The 19,667-nt window shown below is 29.3% G+C and overlaps 1 protein-coding gene across 2 annotated transcripts; it reads right to left on the reverse strand.

Moving 5' to 3' along the window:
• Positions 1–4,779: 4,779 nt before the first annotated feature.
• LOC101207783 lies at positions 4,780–7,791 on the reverse strand. Of its 2 annotated transcripts, none has more exons than XM_004151416.3 (4): positions 7,335–7,791; positions 5,831–5,959; positions 5,471–5,655; positions 4,780–5,387 (listed from the first exon to the last, which is right to left on the reverse strand). In XM_004151416.3, the coding sequence occupies exons 1-4, from the start codon at positions 7,533–7,535 to the stop codon at positions 5,006–5,008; spliced, it is 897 nt and encodes a 298-aa protein (XP_004151464.1). In that variant the 5' UTR covers positions 7,536–7,791; the 3' UTR covers positions 4,780–5,005. The 2 variants fall into 2 exon arrangements, with proteins under 2 accessions (XP_004151464.1, XP_031744256.1); XM_031888396.1 differs by having other exon boundaries at positions 5,831–5,954; positions 7,335–7,464.
• Positions 7,792–19,667: the final 11,876 nt, after the last annotated feature.

Consider the following 19,667-nt stretch of genomic DNA (forward strand, 5'->3'; position numbering starts at 1 on the left):
AGGGTAATAACTAATCATAAGTGATATGAAGTCAATCATGCTATAAATCTAGAGCCTTATTCTTATGATCTAGAGTATTAGCATGATATTTTGAAGCTTGAAAAGGTTGAACTTAGTTTTTAGTGAGATTTATACTTGACGTCAAGTAGAGTTCTTAGCTACAAAAGTACTTTTGATAGACTCACCTTTGTGGACGTGGGAGTAAGGGTTGCTTTGTAATGATTTGCAACCCAGCCTTCTCCTAACAAGTTCTTATTTTGCAGCTTTGGATGCATACCTTAGGCATCCAAGTTCCACATGTTCAGCTCTAGGCATTCAAGTTACTAGACAACAAGATCTGAGCATCCTAATCCTATGCAACAAGATTCAGGCAATGAGTTCTTAGTCACATACCTTAGGCATCCAGATTCAACTTCAAGGTGTCCAACATCCATACGCGTTCGGATCAACGTGTTCTTTCAAGTGTCTAAGAATTGCACCAACAAATTGAGTGGGTCTTTTCTGAGGAAGACGGTGAGATATTTTGAATTACAAACTTTTTTGGATGGTTCTCTTCTACTTTGAACAATGATGAATCATTTTCCTTATATTTGATTCTTTGCTTTACAAAATTTGCACTTTTACGAAGAAAAATATTTACTTTCCAATTGTGATAGTTCTTAAAGCTTTTAGAAGATAATAGTCATTTTACACTGACATTTTAAAATGCTTATTTTAATTTTTATTTAAAACTTTTAAGAAGTAACTAATAGTTTTCGCCATTGTTATCATTCTACCACCTAATACCTAAACATCAATCCAAGTCTAGCTCAATAGAGGTAGATATCAATTAACATTTCTAATGGTTTATTAATATTCTAAACCTTGTGATTTTTTAACTAAAAAAACACTTAATCTTTGGTTGCTCAGAAGATAATAACTTTAAAAATAATTAAGGTATGAAGGTTGTGTTTAGAATATCTTTTCAAAGTGATAAATTTAAAAATTAAGTTCTTTTTTCTAAAAAAGAAAAAAAAATCATGTATTTGCCAATATACCTAAAATGGAATTTGAAATTTTGAGTTAATAAAATAGTTTGATTTAAGTTAAACACTTAAAACCAACTTTTTTTTCTATTAATAAAAATATTTTTAATATGTACCAAACGAAAAGCACCCACGAAAAAGAGTTGTTAAATAAATGTATACTTTTATTTTGCAACTTTTTATTCTTTATCGAAACGGTTGAAATGAAAATGAATTTTTGAAAAACGAGTTTTTTTTTTGTAAGTCATTCCAAATATGATGTTGGTAGGGTTATAAATTAGATATCTTATGTTACACTTCATTATTTTTATAATTTTCAAAATAAAATACTATAAATGGAATTACTATTAATTATACCTAATGCAAAAAAAAAAAAAATTATAGATTTTTCTTCCTTTTTTTTTTTTTTTTGTTTGTAGTTTTGCTAAAATTATGAGTCTTTAGGCAAGCTTTAAGATTTGGAATTTTGTTTTGCTTCACTTTAGGCTTTCAAAAAAGAAAAGAAAAAAAGGAAATTGTACAATTTAAATGGTTGCTAAATGGATGTTGTTAATTGCTTGAAAAGGTTTAGCTTAATCATGTATCTTATTGTAAATGTTGCTAATAAATTATGGTTGTTAGTTCATTAGATGGTATTTGTCTTTTGTAAAAAAATAGTTTGGCCTAATTAAGTTATAGAAATACTTACCTATATCTATACCACTTCATTCCAAAACTTTCATTTTTTTTTCTTTTTCGTTACAACTAACCTAATAGCATCACTTATTTGGTAAATTTTTACTAATTGAATTAGAGAACAAAAAATGGATCAAATTGGATAAAAGACTAGCCATATCTATGAAAATATAATTTATCCATTAACAAAATTAGGGAAGGATGAACTTTACTTTCAAATACTACGTTGTGTAGTTGAACTCTCGTGACCATTCAATTCTTAATCGTCTAGAGAATTCTTACATGTAGAATTAACAAAATCAATAATTAGAGTGTGATGGTGAAACAATTTTCAATAAAAATCTTAATTGAAAGCTCCATATTGATTTTTGTATGAAAGACTCAAGTTGAATAATTAATAAAATAATAAGTGTTGTGGGATGTTTATACAAACGAAAAGCTAATGAATATGGTTAAATTAAAAGTCTAAGTTTTGAGTATAAATACATGCATTACTTTATTTATTTTAAATGGTTAATGGGTGGGAAAATGATTTAGAGTCAAATATTATATCTTAATTAATTATGGTTATGTTGATTTTGGATATGTAAATTTTGAAAACATGTTTACATTTATATCATATTTCACGTGTAAATTATTATTGTTTACAATCATCACAAAAAACAATATGTAATGAATTATTATATGTAAGCTATATATATATATATTTTTTAATATTTAGTAAAGAGTGAAAGGAAGTAAAATATAATATTAAAGTTAAAGTGTGAAGACAATGCAACACTGTTTGAAATCTAAAGAGAAAGATCATAGAGGGTTTCTTTTAATTAACAACAAAAGAAAAAGAGGAAAAGAAAAGTTTGAAATTTTGTTGGGTGGGGAAGGGATTACCAACAAATCATCACTATGCTTTCCAATGTCGACTCTTTTTGGGTTTTTATTTTTAAATTTTTATTGAAGACAACTTATATGTATTGCCTATTTATCATAATTTAATTTAACAACTTATTCACCTAACCCCACATTGCTTTTAAATATATAATAAGCTGAACATAAAGGCAACAAAATTCTCTGTTATTTTGAATTTCTCCTCTCTCTTTTCTTCCCTTTTCCTACCATTTTATTTTTCCTCAACAAACCATCATTTTTCCTTTTTATTCTTTTCTTAGTTTTCTTTAAATAGTTTTTCTTTTCCATTTTGGAACTTGGAAAAGTGTAAATGTGTATACAAAATAATAAATAGTGAATGGTATGCTGTGGCTGTGGCTGTGGTTACATATTTTTTTATATCATAGTATGAAAAAAATTGATAAAAATTAAACTATCATATAATAATATTTGTTGGTATGGTTAGGTAAAGCCACAATATATTGTGTTTAAAAAGTATAATTTTGGGCTACATAAGAAACAAGGTGGTGTGTGGGTGTGTGGGTGTGGAGGCCAATGAAAATTTAAAAATTTATGAGGTAAAATGGAACATTTGAAATTAATCATAACAATTGAAGCTGAATAAACTTGTAAGAATGATATTTTAACTTTTTAACTCTTTTTTGGTATATAAGCATACACTACTCATTCAACCAACCTTTTCTATTACTTGCTTAGCTATGCCAATTGCCAACAATAAGGGTGCCGAGTATCAAGTACCAAAAACATTTTTTTTTCTTTTTATAATAATGTGTTGCAGGGGTCGTCTAGTAAAAGACCCAAAACCTGCAAACAAGTTCGAACCCAAAATGAATCTGAAAAAGGCATAGGAGAGTGTGAGTTCCAAAAGAAAAATGTTAGTGCCTCAAGATTTCGAACGAGAGCTCAAATTGACAACCTGAAACCTCAAGCACATCCTTTGATACCACTATCATTATATGGTGGATTCTTATGTGTGTTAGTTCGAACAAGATTGAAACTAGATTAGAAGAAAACGATTCAAACACTAAAATATTTACGGCGGGTGTAAAAAAATTAAAAAATCCATGAAGTAGATCATGTTTTTAAAAATATTCTAGGTTTGCTCGTTCTTTTCATTCATTCTTCTTTTCTTTTTTTGCAATTTTTCTTTTATTTTTTTTAACTCTTATTTAGTTCAAAATCATGTATCAAATATAAAAGATATATTTTTTCTGTTCTTTTTTTTTTCAAACTATTATTTGGTTGTTTAAGATAGTTTACTAAATATAAAATAGAAAATACCTTCTTACACGAGATTATTTTCAAAAAAAAAAAAAAAATTGTTTACCAAATAATCTTGAAAGAAAATTTAACCAAACACTAAAAGAATATCGTGTTCTAAATAATTTTGAAAAAAAATCATTTAGATTTAATTAATGATTGTATACCAAAAATCTGTTTAAATCCAAATAATCGTGTACCAAATAATCTTGAAAAAAAAATGTTTAGATTTAACCAAATCTTTTCCAATGTAGGCTTTTTATATGGCCAATTAATCATGGAGGCATTTTTGGTATTTTTCATTGTGGGCATATGAACTTTTTTCATTTTCGAAATTGTTCTACACATTGTAAATATTTTGCCACTTTGTTATATTTTTTAAAGATCTTATATATATATATATATAGGAGAATTGTCGAAATTAACAAATTTGACAAAATATTTACCACATATAGCAAAATTTCAAATTCTATCGATAATAGATATTGATAGACACTGATATACTTCTATCTATCACATTGATAGACAGGGATAAAAATCTATCAATTTCTATCACTTATAGAATCTAAAATTTTACTATAGCCAGTAAATATTTTATTTTATTTTGCTATTTTAAAAAATGCCCCACATATATATATATATATACTTTTATAATAATCAATTTAAAGGTAATAGTTTTCTTTTCAATTATTGTTTTATAACAATTAAAAAAGAAGAAGAACAAAAGGAAAAAAAAGTGATTCTAATCACTTTATGGAGAAAAAACTTCAAAATCCACATTTTTTGAAAGACTAAAAAATTGCTTTTAACTTTAAAGTTTTTCTTTCTTCTCCTCTAGTTTGACTCCGGATGGTAATTTGGGATTTGCAGAATCAATTTTCGGAACTAAAATCATTTTAAAGAAAAAAAAATGTTAACTGTAAGGACTAACGATTGAATGCATATACATGCATACGATTCAACACAGAACAATGATACAAAGCACAATTCTTTTCTAATTAACAAGGGATTCCCATATCCTACGATCCCTCCAAACTATCAATGGTATATTGCTATTGTAGAATAATACAAGGGTAGAGAGAAGAAAGCCATACTCTAATTTACACTCACAAATTATTTCAATCAACTCCTCTTTAAGTTCAATGTGTGCTTTCCAATCCAACTTCATTCTTCACTCTATCTTGATCACACAAACTGTAAAAACTAGACAAGTACGCCACAGCATCCGCGTTATTGTCACAGACCTTCCAAAGAGAATCGACCTCTCCCTTTGCCAAGGTACCCCAGTTTTCACAATCGTTAAAAAATTCGAGTAACTTTGAGTAGAAAGAGTCGTAATTCATCAATAGGAACGGAACTGGAAGTTTTGACCCTATTCTTCTAAGCTGAATCAAAGCTAGAATCTCAAACACCTCATCGAAAGTACCAATGCCGCCCGGAAGAGTAACAAAAGCAGTCCTATCAGAACTACAGCTTCTAACTGCAGCATCAACAAGCCCGTGCTTTCTTGCAGAGAAGAACCTGTATTATATAAAGCATTTCAAGCAGCATTGTTCGCTGTGTACTATGACTATCAGATAATTAATGGAATATAGCTCTATCACCTGCAAGTAAAATAAGTTTCTGTAGGTAGGTATGGATGAAACTTTGAGGATGTCCATTCACCAGATTCTCTACCGATTTTGAATCCGCCTACGGGGTTTCCTGCCTGTAAAGCACCTTTTGTAACTGCATCCATAAGACCCGGACCGACACCTGACCAAGTAGTGCAATCCAAAAGTTCTGAAATCTGCATAGCATGGATCGAGAAATACTCATACAGTCAAAGGTTACATATGCAACTAACTTGGATGTTCTGTTCCTTAACATTCAACCCAACTTGAAAGGATTGAACTTTGGTATCTATCAGTTTATCGTTCTGTGTTTTCCTCTAAAATTAAAGATAAAGATGGAAAATAGGTTACCTCTCTACTCAATTCGAAAGCTTGCTTGTAATGAGCATGATCAGGCCCCATTCTTGAAGATCCAAGATAAACAACTCCTTTCCCTAATCTGTTTATTAATTCATAGCATTTTGATATCTCCGTTCTGACCTTGAATACAACAGAAAACAATAGATAAACAACTATTCGGCAAGGTAAAACAATATCCAAGACCTCAATCAGGAAACAGCTTACTGATCACTCAAGGATTGTATTACAAAGAAAAAATCAAATCAAGGAAACGACTCACTGTTCACTCTCATAGTTAGCTGGAAGTTAAATAAAATTAAATATGAGAGTAATATTCTCTTCAAAATCAAGTTAGAAAGTTTCAAAAGCCAAATAGTCACAAAAGGGCACAAGAGGATGCCAATACCCAAACCAAAAATGCTCAAACCCAGCCATAATAAATACTCAACATAAACCGGCACCTACATAATTAGCCTGTCTTACCAAGCCATTGGAACACTTAAAAACGTAACCGAAATAACAAATCTCTAAACAACAGCAGCTCGACTACAAGAGGGGTACTATTTTCATCCCTGTTCATGTTTACAGTCCAAAGTGATGGATAAACAAGTCATTGTTAAAATTAAAAGATGTTTTGACCTTTAAAGATAAAATCTAAAGATAATAAACTTCATTAAGAAAGATAGAATCAAATATAAACTGTCATATTTCACTAGCAAAGCGTAAAAGATAAAAGTACAAATAACATATTCAAGATGCACAACTGACGCCTGCCACAACATAGAAAAAAGGAAACAGTGAACTGACTGACATCCCTAGCAAGAAACATACAATCTCTTTATGCAGTGAGCAACTAACTTTGACCTATGTATCATGAACATATCAAGAAAAAAGAAAACATGACCAATGGGAACTTCCTATTCGAGTTCAGGAAATCCTTATCCCAGGTATTTGAATTATGGTTATTTCTCCGTGTTCTCTCTCGTGATCGAGTTAGATCCTCTCTTGATCTTTCACCAAAAACAGGAGATCGGTTGAATCATTAAGTAGTAATAGATCTATTGATTTCCTTTTCGACAAGGAACAAGCAAAAAAGCAAGACACATTGGTATAGTCAAATTAAGGTAGAACCAACTTGATTCTGAACTCTTAGATTTTAACTAAAACCGCTCCAATTGTAAGAATGCTCCATTGAACTCCACAATCAAAGAAATGGGGAAATGGAAATAACAACACAATGACAGCCCAGCAGAAAAGGCTAAAATATGTTAAAACTCTTAACATTATTTCAGTTCCATAACTTCAAAAACCCAACAAATCCCATGTACTGAAACAGACAATAACTGTAGTTTCTTGTGAATCCCATGGATCTGGACACTTTGTCCTCATTGATATATTTACTAGATATAGACATTTGTAATTCACATATCATAGAATAAAAAGTAAATTGAAGTAATCATGAGGTTTCAGAAGAAACAAATACAGGATTCAAAAAGTGTGGGGAAAGTGAAAGCACCTCGATGGGACTTGTCCTCTCTTCAAACTCAGTCGCTTCATGCTTACTAAGTAGAGCTCTCGCAGGGTTACAGCCAGATTTGGAGAACTTGAACACCATCTGCTTCTCTTTTTCATGGAACAACTGTAACTTCACAGTCTTCTGGTGAGAATTTCGGATCAAAATTTCACATCCCGAAGAACCCATCATGGAGAAACTCATCGTGAACAGTACGATTGTTCTGAGGATTCGATTCTTGGGATTTTTTTAAAATACAAATTCGTGCAAATGTTCACAGTTGTGGAAGAAACAGATGAGTAAAGAGTTGACAAAATTGGGATTTGAATTTCGAGGGCTTTAACCTTATGGGACTTGGGAGTGTGAGAATGGGGGAATGAAAATTCCAATTTGAACGTCAATTCAGATTTTGGCTGGCCGCCCAGAGCTTTGAAGTTTCCGAGGTGAAGCTCCGAGCAGAAATGAGCGGTGGAGTTGAAATTTTGATACACAAGCGAGGGTATTTTGGTCTTTGTGTCTCTTACAATTTTACCTTCTCTAATTCTCAACATTTACATTTTTCACTACAAAAATGTTCCAAACAATATAGTTTAGATTTTACATTCAAAATAAAAATATATTCATCCATTATCAAAATTGTATTGAACATATTTTTATTTTGAATTTTAAAATTTCGAGATCGTCCCCTTACGAGTCTTGAACCTCTTGTTGCGGCACAAGAATGCTACCTTATTAGCCCTAGCACCTCAAGCAAAATGTCAGAATGTGCAAATTAAGACCTTGGACCTTAGCTTTAACGCCTAGTTCCAACTTAACTTTTAACTATTGAGCGATAAGAACATCCAACACATGATAACAACAAACTTCTTTTATTACTTAAACAATATGTGTTCCAAATGTACATATTATATGCTTTCTTAAATATATGAACCGTAAAATAAACTTAAAATCTCTGATGTCTAGTGTAGCTCCTTCAAGCTTAAACTCCTGACTAACACCTTTACGCATAGTAACTCGTCTTATCCTTCTTAACTTGACCTTAACGCCTGGTAATCTGGAGAAGAGAAACTTGAACCATAAGTTAAAAACTTAGTGAGTGATGTAATTTTGTAAAACCTTTTGGGAAATACATGTCATAAAACGTACTTATAACACCTTATTCAAGAAAACATAAGTCACACATTAGTCTTTCATATTCCTTTCGCCAAGAACATGAACCATTCTAACACATAGACTATTGTGATGGCCTTTTCATCAACAACAACCCTTGGAGAATTTCATGTTGCTCAAGCTTGCTAACCCAATATGCTCCTTTTACGCATTGGTTATCTTCTTATCACCATGTGGTCCTTTCACCCCGTGATTTCCTTGACTCATTATATGCAACAAAATAGCTAGCTCATTGATAGTGATAGAAATAAGACTAATGGTTTGCTCGTAAACATAACATACAATCAATAATCATGAAACTTTAACTTGAAAACATAACATAAAAAAAAAAAAAACTTTCTTTAGAAAACATACTTCTTATAAACATTAACGTGTATTTCAATATACAAGACAACATAAAACTTAGAAGAAAAGCTTTAAAATTCTTAAGCATCTTTAGAAAATTACTCAATACACTAACTTCTTTCTCCTTTGAATACCTAACTCAAACTTCTTCTTGCCTAATAGAAGCACAACACTTTAGCTCTTTCTCTTGGGATTAGTATTAACATGCCGTCTTCTCCTATTTATACTAATCCTAAATTGGATTAGTCACTCCTTAAGCTCTCTTAGATGGCCAACTTCTACATGAAATGCTACATATGTCAATTTAATAATTCTCTTAGTCATACTTAAACTTAACTTTCACTTGTAACCCACTAATTAAGTTCAATTAGAAAATTTCACGAAAATTCTTAACTAGCGTTGAACTCCAAAATGCCCTACTTTAATTTTAAAATAAATTTTGAGTAACATCCCAAATTCTAACATTTTCTAGAGATTTGGAATATGCTCAATTCTTCGTGCGAATGTGAAGTATAATTTTGACTTCATCATTTCTTTACTTCCACTTTGATTTGGTGAAACTTGAAGTGAATCAATATTTTGATTCAAGGCACCACTTTGAAAGGTTTTAAAATTTGATAGAAACTTGAATCTTAGCTTGAATTAGGAATATGATTTTAATTTTACATTCTAATTTTGATTTTGCATTAAACTTTGAAATATTAACTTTGTTAAGATTTTTCAATTATAATTTGAGCTCATCCACCAAATCGTTCCAAATAGCCCATTTGAATTGGAGTTCTTCCACTATAAACAGGGGTCTACTTACTTTTCTTCTAACTCATTCTTCCCTTTCTTTTTTTGTTTTTTTTTCTTTCCTCGATATTCTCGTGTTACTAGGTTAGTGGTTGAGCTTCAATGTACCTAACAATGATATGGAAATGGGTACTTATAATAGGTAGTATTTTAGAAATAATAATTAAGTGTATAGCAACATTTTAAATATAACAATATTAATGTCTATCGGTGATAAACTTCTATTGCTACTTCTCTCTCATTCAGTCGATTTCTAGTTTAAAGAGAGAAATTGTTGATTTCTCGTTTTGATCTTGTTTGCTTGTGGAGGATGTTTTGGGGAGGTGATGGTATTGTTGTTTCTTGTGGATCTATGGATTAACGACTTTAATTTCATTTTAATTTGAATGATTTGTTCAAAATCACTATCATTAAGTTTTAAAGGAGTATTTTGTTAAACGATTGTATAGGAAGTTACACGATCATATGAAAAGTTAGTCGATCATGTAAAACGTAAACAATCGTTTGAAGGTAGAAAGTTAGCTACACGATCATGTAAGAGGGTAAACGGTCATTTAAAAAGCTAAAAAAATCGTGTAAGATGTTGAACAATCGTATAGAAAGCTAAATGATCGTGTAGGAGGTTGTATGGTAAACGATTGTGATTACATTTCCTGCACAACCAAACATAGGTATAATTAATTTCAAGACATCTTATTCCCAGGTATTATTATCCCAGACATATAATTTATTTCTAGCATTTTATTCTCATCCCTATTCCCTCAATCCAAACAACCCCTTAAGGTTTATCATTCATAGACTTTTATTGCTATATTTACAATTTTAAAAGGAAAATTGCATTAGATGACAAAAAATTTTTTAGAAAAAACAGTTCATAACACCTATTTTTGCATATTACAAATTTGTCAAATATGACAGTAATCAGACGATAATCATATGGTAATTTGAAGCTAATTTGCTTTTAAATTTGCTATTTTTACAATTTTAAAAATGTAAATGACATGAGCTCTATTATCATAAATGTTTTTACTATTTTTAGCAAACTCTCCTTTTTTGTTTTTGTTATATTTGCAACTATGTTTATGAAAATGGAAGGCATGTGAAGCCCATTGTGAGAGTTCCATGTGAAGCTCAGTGTGAATTTATTAAACCAACGAAATAAGTAATATGTTAATTTATTAAACCAATGAAATAAGTAATGGATTCATCACCCTAAGAAAATTCCATATCTTGAATTTTCATTACTTTTATTCTTGTTTTCTTAATCCATATTCTTGAAAGAAATCCAACCTTAATTATCATCGATTTAGATAAATTAACTCAATTCTAGAATAGCTAAATTGAAAACCAAAATTTGATCCTTAAGGACAATACTCGGTCTTCCAAACTGTTTTATTATTACAACTTGATCAGGTACACTTGCTTGATACACATCAATGAACTTTACCACTTAAGAAGTTAAGAGTCTTAGTGTTCAAAATTTGAGAGATTCAAAGTTTCAGTCTTTAGAACTTGTGAGTGTTTCATCCAAGTATTTAATCTTTAGAAGTTGTAAACTTGAGGTCAATTTGACCTAGAAGGTGATAATCAGAACTTCCAAATGTTGAGAGTTATAATCTTAGGGTTGTAGTACTTCGAACATGATCTCTTTTTATAGATAATTTCCATAGGCTTTAGGTGAGTTTAGTTTCAGTTGTCTGACAGACTTGGGCTTGGACTTGGATTCAAATTCAATCTCTTATTCAACACAATTTTTTATTATGGGCTTATGGGAACTAGATTGAGAAGGCCATGAGAATAGCAAAATAATTGATAACAAATTGGAAAATAGAAAATTCCAAAAATATTTTGATTTATAGCAAAACTGCCTCATGTAGACATTTTTTTACTTTTTTCAGTCGATTTACCCCTTTATTTTCGGAAAATTCTTATCCGAATACAGGGTATTTGCCAATCAGTTTTATAAAAATATTAAATAAATATTTATTTTCATGATGGATCTCATTGAATCACGATCCCCTAGATTTATGCATGCAACTTATACCAGATTTTCGAATTTGTAGGTTTCAAGTCAAGTAATTAACAATTTATTATAAATTCATAATATATATATAGTAATAACTATTTCATTCATATTCTTTTCGCTATCCATCAAATTATGGATAACATAATTTCTTCAGGGTAGGTTTGGTAACAGTTGGTTAATATTTATTAACATTTTATTCTATCATATACATAATAAACACTTTTCATATTTATAATAATAATTTAAAATAATTTTAGATTTTAAAACAATTTCAAATTCTTTCACACTATCTTCCCATGGAATAAGTGCAAACATAAATTCAATATTTTTGGATTATATATAGTCATAAATATTTATTTTATTATTTGAATTTAAAAGTTTAGTGGAAAGATTTCCAAAATTTGGTAAAATTGATTCATTTCTCTAAAATAATGGCAAACATAATTTCAAAATTTTAGGATAATCTTGTTAATATCCTTTGTATATTTTTCGCAAATGTTATTTAAAAATTGATTTTAAGTTTTGATTTGGAACCGACAAAATACTAAAAAATTGATTTTAAATGTTAATATCCCATAGAGTGATAATAGTGTGATTTTTATCTGAATATTTATTTAATTTTACCAATTATATTGAATAGTTTTTTATGAGATTTTTTTAAAAAAGTTATACTAATATTCAATTTTATTTTCATTTGATCGAATATTTTTTACAGCTGGCTTCGACTTTATTGTACGGTTGTGTTGGATTTCTTTTACTTTTATCCTTTGGTGTTATTTGTCATGGCACTGCAACGTGTGAAGACTGTTTTCGATGGTAGATGGGTGGAATCTTTCCAATATATTTACTACCGCATGATTGATGTATACGTTTCATGTTCATCTTCGTTTCAAGGATTCATACAATGCATTCAAGGTAGACTTTTTCCATCTTCGGATCTTTTTGTGTGTCGAGGGACTCTTTATTGGGATGGATGCAACAATTCAAACCTTCTTTTGGTCGTTGAAGATAAGGATGTGTATTGTGTTATGTTGGTTATGTCGAAATCCCTCGATAATAATTTAGTTGTGGTTGTTGATTTTGCACCTGCAGGTTCGGTTGGAAATACACCGTATTTGAACTATGAAGTAACTAGACATCAACGTTCACATAATGTATCAGGGATTATTGACGTTGATTCGTTTGATTTACCAAATTCTGGAATACCTATTAAGGTTGAAGTAAAGTTCATAACTAAGTTAGTATTGAAGAAAGTGATTTATTTGTAGGTCATGAACAATAGTTTTGAATTTGTTGCAGTTAGATCCAATCGCACATCGTTTGACATTCGATGTAAAGATATATCTTGTCCATGGTATTTACGTGCTTCTGTGTTAAAAAAAGTGATATTTAGATTGTTAGTAAGTGTATAGATATCCACTAATGTGTTGTTGACATTGTTAAAAACGATCACAGACAAGCAACATCCTAGATTGTTTATGTGTGTACAAAGTCATTTTTCAAAATGAATGACAAGGCTCCATGTCACCCTTCTGATGTTATTAATTACATGAAGATTAATCACGGAGTAAATGTAAGTTATGATAAGGCTTGGAGAGGACGTGAGATTGCATTGAGTTCCATTAGGGGTACCCTAGAGGACTCGTATGCAATGTAGGAAGCATTCACGGATGCATTGATTAGAAACAACCCAAGTATATTCTATATATCAAATACACTATATTTATTATTAGTTTTATTGGTCATTTTGAAATTACATTGTAATTGTGATATTGTGTTTATTGCATTGTTATTAGGAACGTATACGGCTGAAGAATCAAATGATGAAGGTTGATTTAAGTTTTATTTCATGGCACTTGTAGCTTCAATTGATGCATGGAATTATTGTGTGCTAGTTATTTCAGTTGATGGTGCAACGTTGAAGAACAAATATCTTGGTACGCTCATTTTTACTTGCACTATTGATGGAAATTCTCAAACTGTGCCACTAGCTTTTGTTGTGGTTGATTCAGAGAATGACTTGTCATGGGCATGGTTTTTTCGCAATCTTAAAGTTGTTTTTGGAGAAAATAATGAAATGATAATTGTATCTGGTGCTCACAAGAGTATAGAAAATGAATTTAATGTGGCGTATGAATTAGCTGAGCATAGATTATGTGCATTCCATTTGTACAAGAACTTGAAAAAGAACCATAAGTCGCTTTATATTGAGGAATCATTCCATAGTTGTGCTAAAGCTTATACCCCGTTGATGTTTGAGTACTACATGAGAGAACATGACCATCTCTCTCCATCAATTAGGCATGAGTTGGAAGCTATTGGAAGACATATGTGAGTTAGGGCATTTTTTAGGAGAAAGAGATACTCAGTTATTACAACCGACATTTATGAAAGCATGAATTCTACATTGAAAGAATCCCGAGAATTACCTATAATTGAACTTTTAGAATCAATTCGTAGTTTGGTTCAAAGATGGTTCTATCTTCTATGAACGTCACACTAAATGGAATTTTCAACTCATGGAACTATCAATATATACCGAAGATATTATTTGAAAATCTTTAAAGGAAAGTCACTCAATGAATGTAAGATGTTTGACACTTGAAAAATAATTGCAATGATTATCTACACACTTATTTGTGAATGACATTGGATTTAACAATTTGACATATATATCTTGTAGATCAACATGAATTGGAAGTCCACCATCGTAAGGAACAATACGTCGTCAATATTTTGGCTTGCACGTGCTCATGTCGTCAATGAGACATTGATTTGATCCCTTGCTCACATGCATGTATTGCACTTTCTACAAGGAATCTTAATTTGCATACGTACACTGATAGGTTTCATTATGTTTCAAATTTGATAAACTTGTTGTATAAGAAGACAACACGTCCTATTGGTAGTGTAGACTAAATTAGGAACAGCTACCATGGTGGCAATAATGGACTACTTCCGCTGCAGGTCAGACGTCCAGCTGGAAGGCCTAAAAAGAGATTTTTGTCATTTTTAGAGAAAATTGTGACTATTCATTGCAGCACATGTGGTCAACGAGGTCACAATTGTAAGTCTTGTAAAGAACCCATTCAACATTAGGTTACTATTCAATAATTTCTATAAGTATTAGTTACAATTCTTTATCACTTGATTTTTCCTTCATTTGTAAATCGAATTCGAATGGTTAATTCCTATAAAATTTGTCCTTTTTCATTAACATGCAGAGTATTTTTTATATTTTATGGCTACTTAAGCATGTTCAATTTGAAGGTATACTATATTGTATGTTGTATGTTTTAAACTTAATTATTATAACTTTCAAACCAAATACATGGAGATTATCATAATGTGGAAGTCATGACATATATTATTTTATTGTGTAAATCGAACATATTGGGTATTTTGAACAATCATGTTATATTTCTATACACGCATTTCAGATTTACCCATTTTGAAGTACATCCAAACTTTTTATTCAAATTTTAATGACTTTAATAACAAATACAGTGTATTTAAGATTCATTCATGTATCTAAAAATAATAATAGATTTTGATTAAATAAACGAATATATTGTTCCAATGTAAATAAACCAACAAAACAAAAGATCATTTCATAAATTGAAAAGCCCATAACATAAATGTTTAATGACAAATTATTAAGCTTGACCCATATGCAAATCAAATGATGACATGTCTGGATAAGCATTCTCATTCTCGTTGTTCGATGATGTGCTTGTTTTCTCTCTTACTGCATCTATCCTTATTCGGGTTGTCATTGACTTAATCTCTTTGTACTGCTTATCAATTGATACCTTCAATCGTTTTTTCCTATCCTCTACCATCTTTATCAAATCTTCCTTGGTTGTGTTCAACTAAAAAAAAATGTACTGCATTAAAAAGATATGATTTATACCTTACACAGTATAATTAGGCATCTTGTAGTACAGGGTATTCCTACGTGTTTTAATATAAGCCTTGTTGCTGGATTGTTTTCGTCTATATTTGAGAGTCTCTCCTCACTTGAAAATTTTTCTTTAATCTATAATTTGGTAGTATAAGAAAGTTTAAATATACCATGCTCGAAGTTGTGAACCCGATTTTCATATTATTTATCTTATTATCTTTGTCATTTGTTGTTTTTCTTTTTTTCCTTCCAAAGTTTGGGTGCACTTTTTTCATTATGCTTGCTATCGAACTCAAGGAGGATTCACCATGTGCATACTAATATTTTATAAACGCATTTCTTAGCTCAACAATAGAGTACTCAACCCATAAATTAAATAGGATTCAAATACATAGTTCGTAGTATAACCATAATAAGCTTGTTATTTGTCACTAATGTTATTAGTCAGATACCATTTCTCATAATAAGCTTGTATAGATACAATTGCTCCCAGTATAACCTACATAATAAGCCTGCATAATATATGATTTTTCATACCGTCGTCAAACGCATATTCAAACACATACATATTCCATTCATCCCAAATACACTGTATTTCGTCACTGATGCTAATAAACAGATACACGTTCCATTATGGTATATGTTTCACTTACACATACACCATAATCAACCCATCAATTAAGTGATCCAACCACAAATTATATAGATATCAATTATATAGTTTATAGAAATATACATTCACTGATGCTTATAAACAGATAGATCTATTTCACAACAACAAGATATACATATTATTGATGATAGTATAACCTATCTAATGTCAGAAATTCAATGTAATAATAATTCATAATCCTTGATCTTTCACTATACCATTTGTATTTTGTCTTCTTTCTTCTTGTTTATTTCATCATATATAATTTTTGTATCAATTGACTTGATCAGCTAGTTTATTTCTTCATTTGCATCCTCTATGGCCTATTACAATTTTGTACACATTTTAGTTTCAAACATATGTTATAAACAGTTTCAACAAAATGTAGTATAATTTATTTTATAAATTACCTTATACGATGTTTGCTCTCCATCTCGCTTATTGTTGGAAGGTATTGTTTCTTGTTTTGTCAATGTCGTTTGTCCACCAGCTGGCCCTCCAGAGCCTTGGTTTCCACTTCCAGCCATGCCTCCCCTTCCTTCACCGTCTTCATGGTCATCCTTTTTTCCAAGGTTTTTTTCATTGATTGATTCCACGTTCAGGTCTGCAGCTTTATCTTCTTCTTCATCCTCTTCTTCTTGCTCCTTGAATCACACATACAATGTATTTTCAAAGTCCCTCTTTTTGCTCCTAAAATGGAGGACATAATTGTTATACATTTTATTTTATAAAAATAATAAAAAATAAAAACAAATTGATTGTTATCTCTATATATATTATATAATTTAAAACAATTTTTTTTATTCAAACTATTCCTCTCTTTCGGACCTTCGAAATTAACAGAGGCAGCAACAATGGTGATATTCAACTTTTCCAAAATACAGTCCTAACTATGTTGTGCATGGCAATATCCGAAGAAGAAATTTGAATGAACAGAGCTTAAACAAGAATTTCGAATCAAGAGGGCAACTAAAGGACTATAATGACGTCAAAGAATCTAATTAAAATTAAAGAAACTACTAGTTCGTTCGAAAATTTCCATGAGAAATAGAAGACATATCGAAATAACTTGAATATGAGGTAAAGACGTGCAAAATTCTTCTGAAAGTAGTACAAAGTAAAGCGGGTAAAGTCTAGATGTGCTTCTGAAGTAGTGCAAAGTAAAGTGACCAAAGAAGAGGAAGAGAATTGGAATAATCGCGGAATGCCTAGATGTGCTTCTGAAGAAATCTTTTAAAAGGATGAACAAATGATTTCAAATGGATTTCAAACTTTCTTTTGAGTTTCAAATGAAAGAAGAAAATAAGCTATCGAAATCCAAGAAAAAGAATGATCATTTGCAGAGATTTAAAATTTTGCAAGCATTTGGTGAAGCTTCCCATTAATGGCAAATTTTCTAATTTTTATGTTTTTCCGGGATTTTTTTTCATAGATTTTAATTGTATGTAGCATATGTTACTTTAATTACATGTATTTGGGTTTTAGGTGAACAATTATATTTTTCAGATTTGGTAGGGACATATGAGAGATTGTTTTATTTATTTTTTAAATTTTTATGTTTTTGTATTCTAACCGTTTAAAATTAATTTTGCTATTTTCCCAAAATAAAACTTATAATTTGCTATTCTTTTTGACAACCCAATTAAATTGGGTTTGAGAAAGTTTAATTATCCAAAACGGACCAAATTATAATTTTCACAATAGACTCAGTTTTTGTTGTGATGATGTGACATATATTGTTGGTCGAAATTTCTCTAGAAGCTAAATCATATATTCTTTTAACTTATTATATTTTGTTTGATCTATAATATTTTGTTTATATGATTATTGGGTAAATATAAGAGAAATATGTGAGTTTTTTTTTATATAAAAATATGATATTATTTAAGATAAGTTTGGTGTCATTGAACTAATTAAATCATTGAAAATATAGGATATAAAAATTGATTTTGTAAGGAATATACTGACTATATAAAATCAATGTTAATTTATAAGAAATAAAATTGAAATTAAAAAAATTGCTAAAATAAGAGTTGATTACTTTTAAAATCTAGTAGATTTTCGTAACTGTAAGAATTAATTTAGGATTTAAAAAAGGTGATTTTAACTAACCTCATTCAAAATCAATCTTTAACAAAACACTTGAAACAATTAACATTATTGCATAATCACTCTAAATGATAAAGTTAAGTTTAGATTGAATTAAGAATAAAATGTTTTTCAAGAATACATTTTCTTTTAATCACTTACATATTTGGTTACATCATTTTACAATTGCTTATATATGAATTTTGTTTAGTTTGTCATACACCAAAAATGTTTGTACTTAATTTAAATTATCATAAAAGACTACTAAACATTATCATCTCATTTCATAAAAAAATACATATATTTTAATTTTTTAAAAAGAAAAACTAATTGTTTTAAAATTTTGAAATTAGTAAAGTTAGAACTAAAAACATTATTTGTTTTCTATTAAATATTTTTAGATAGTTTTATTTTAGAAGTAGAAGTATATTAATATTGAAATTCATAATCAAGATAATTATTTCTTTTTTTTTCTTTTAAAAAAATAAATAGATAAAAGAAAAGAAAACTAATAATGCCCCTAGAAATAAACAGGATTTTATTTATTGTATTGTTTAAGTAATTATTCAAAATAAAAGAAAAAAAAAGAGATATTTTTTCAATAATACTTTGTTTCTTACGACTAACTTAATTATAAGATTTGAGAGGGTAGTATGAAATGCAATTTTGTAATTTTCATAAAGATAGAAAATTGTCAAATTTTCAGTCAATCGTCTAAACACCATTTTCTAAAAATTTGGTTTTTAAGATTTCTGTAGGATGAATTATTTTATAAATAAATTTCTAAAAAATTCATTATTCTAATTTGTCAACCACTACGATCTTTTTCTCAAGATAGTTTTTCTTTTACAAAATTAAACACTTTAAAATCTCAACCAAATCCATCTTTAATAGTTTAGATCATGGTCTATGATAAATAATTGAAAATAAAATTTTAAAAATAAGGGATTGAAGAAAAATAAAATTATATTGTATGTTTTCAAAAATTTGGTTAAGACCATTTATTTATAAATTAACTAATCTTACTTATCTACTAAAATTTTAACGATAATATGTTATTATTAATTAATTTAAGAATATAATTCATGTTTAAAAAAATTGTCTAAATTGCAATTTAAATTCCTATTATTTAGAGAAAGGTAGGGTTTTTTTTATAGTTTGATAAAACCTAATATAGTTTTTTTTTTATTTGACCATTTTCAGCACTATTTTATATGATTTTTATCAAACTAAAATAATTAAATCTTAGTTATAAACCATAGAAATTAAATTATATTTTTAGAATGGACCAAATCACTAATTCAATCTAAAAATATATAATTATTATTTTGTATTATTATATAATTTACAATAGAT

The sequence above is a fragment of the Cucumis sativus genome, chromosome 7 (genome assembly GCF_000004075.3).
Source record: "Cucumis sativus cultivar 9930 chromosome 7, Cucumber_9930_V3, whole genome shotgun sequence".
NCBI classification, from domain to species: Eukaryota; Viridiplantae; Streptophyta; class Magnoliopsida; order Cucurbitales; family Cucurbitaceae; genus Cucumis; species Cucumis sativus.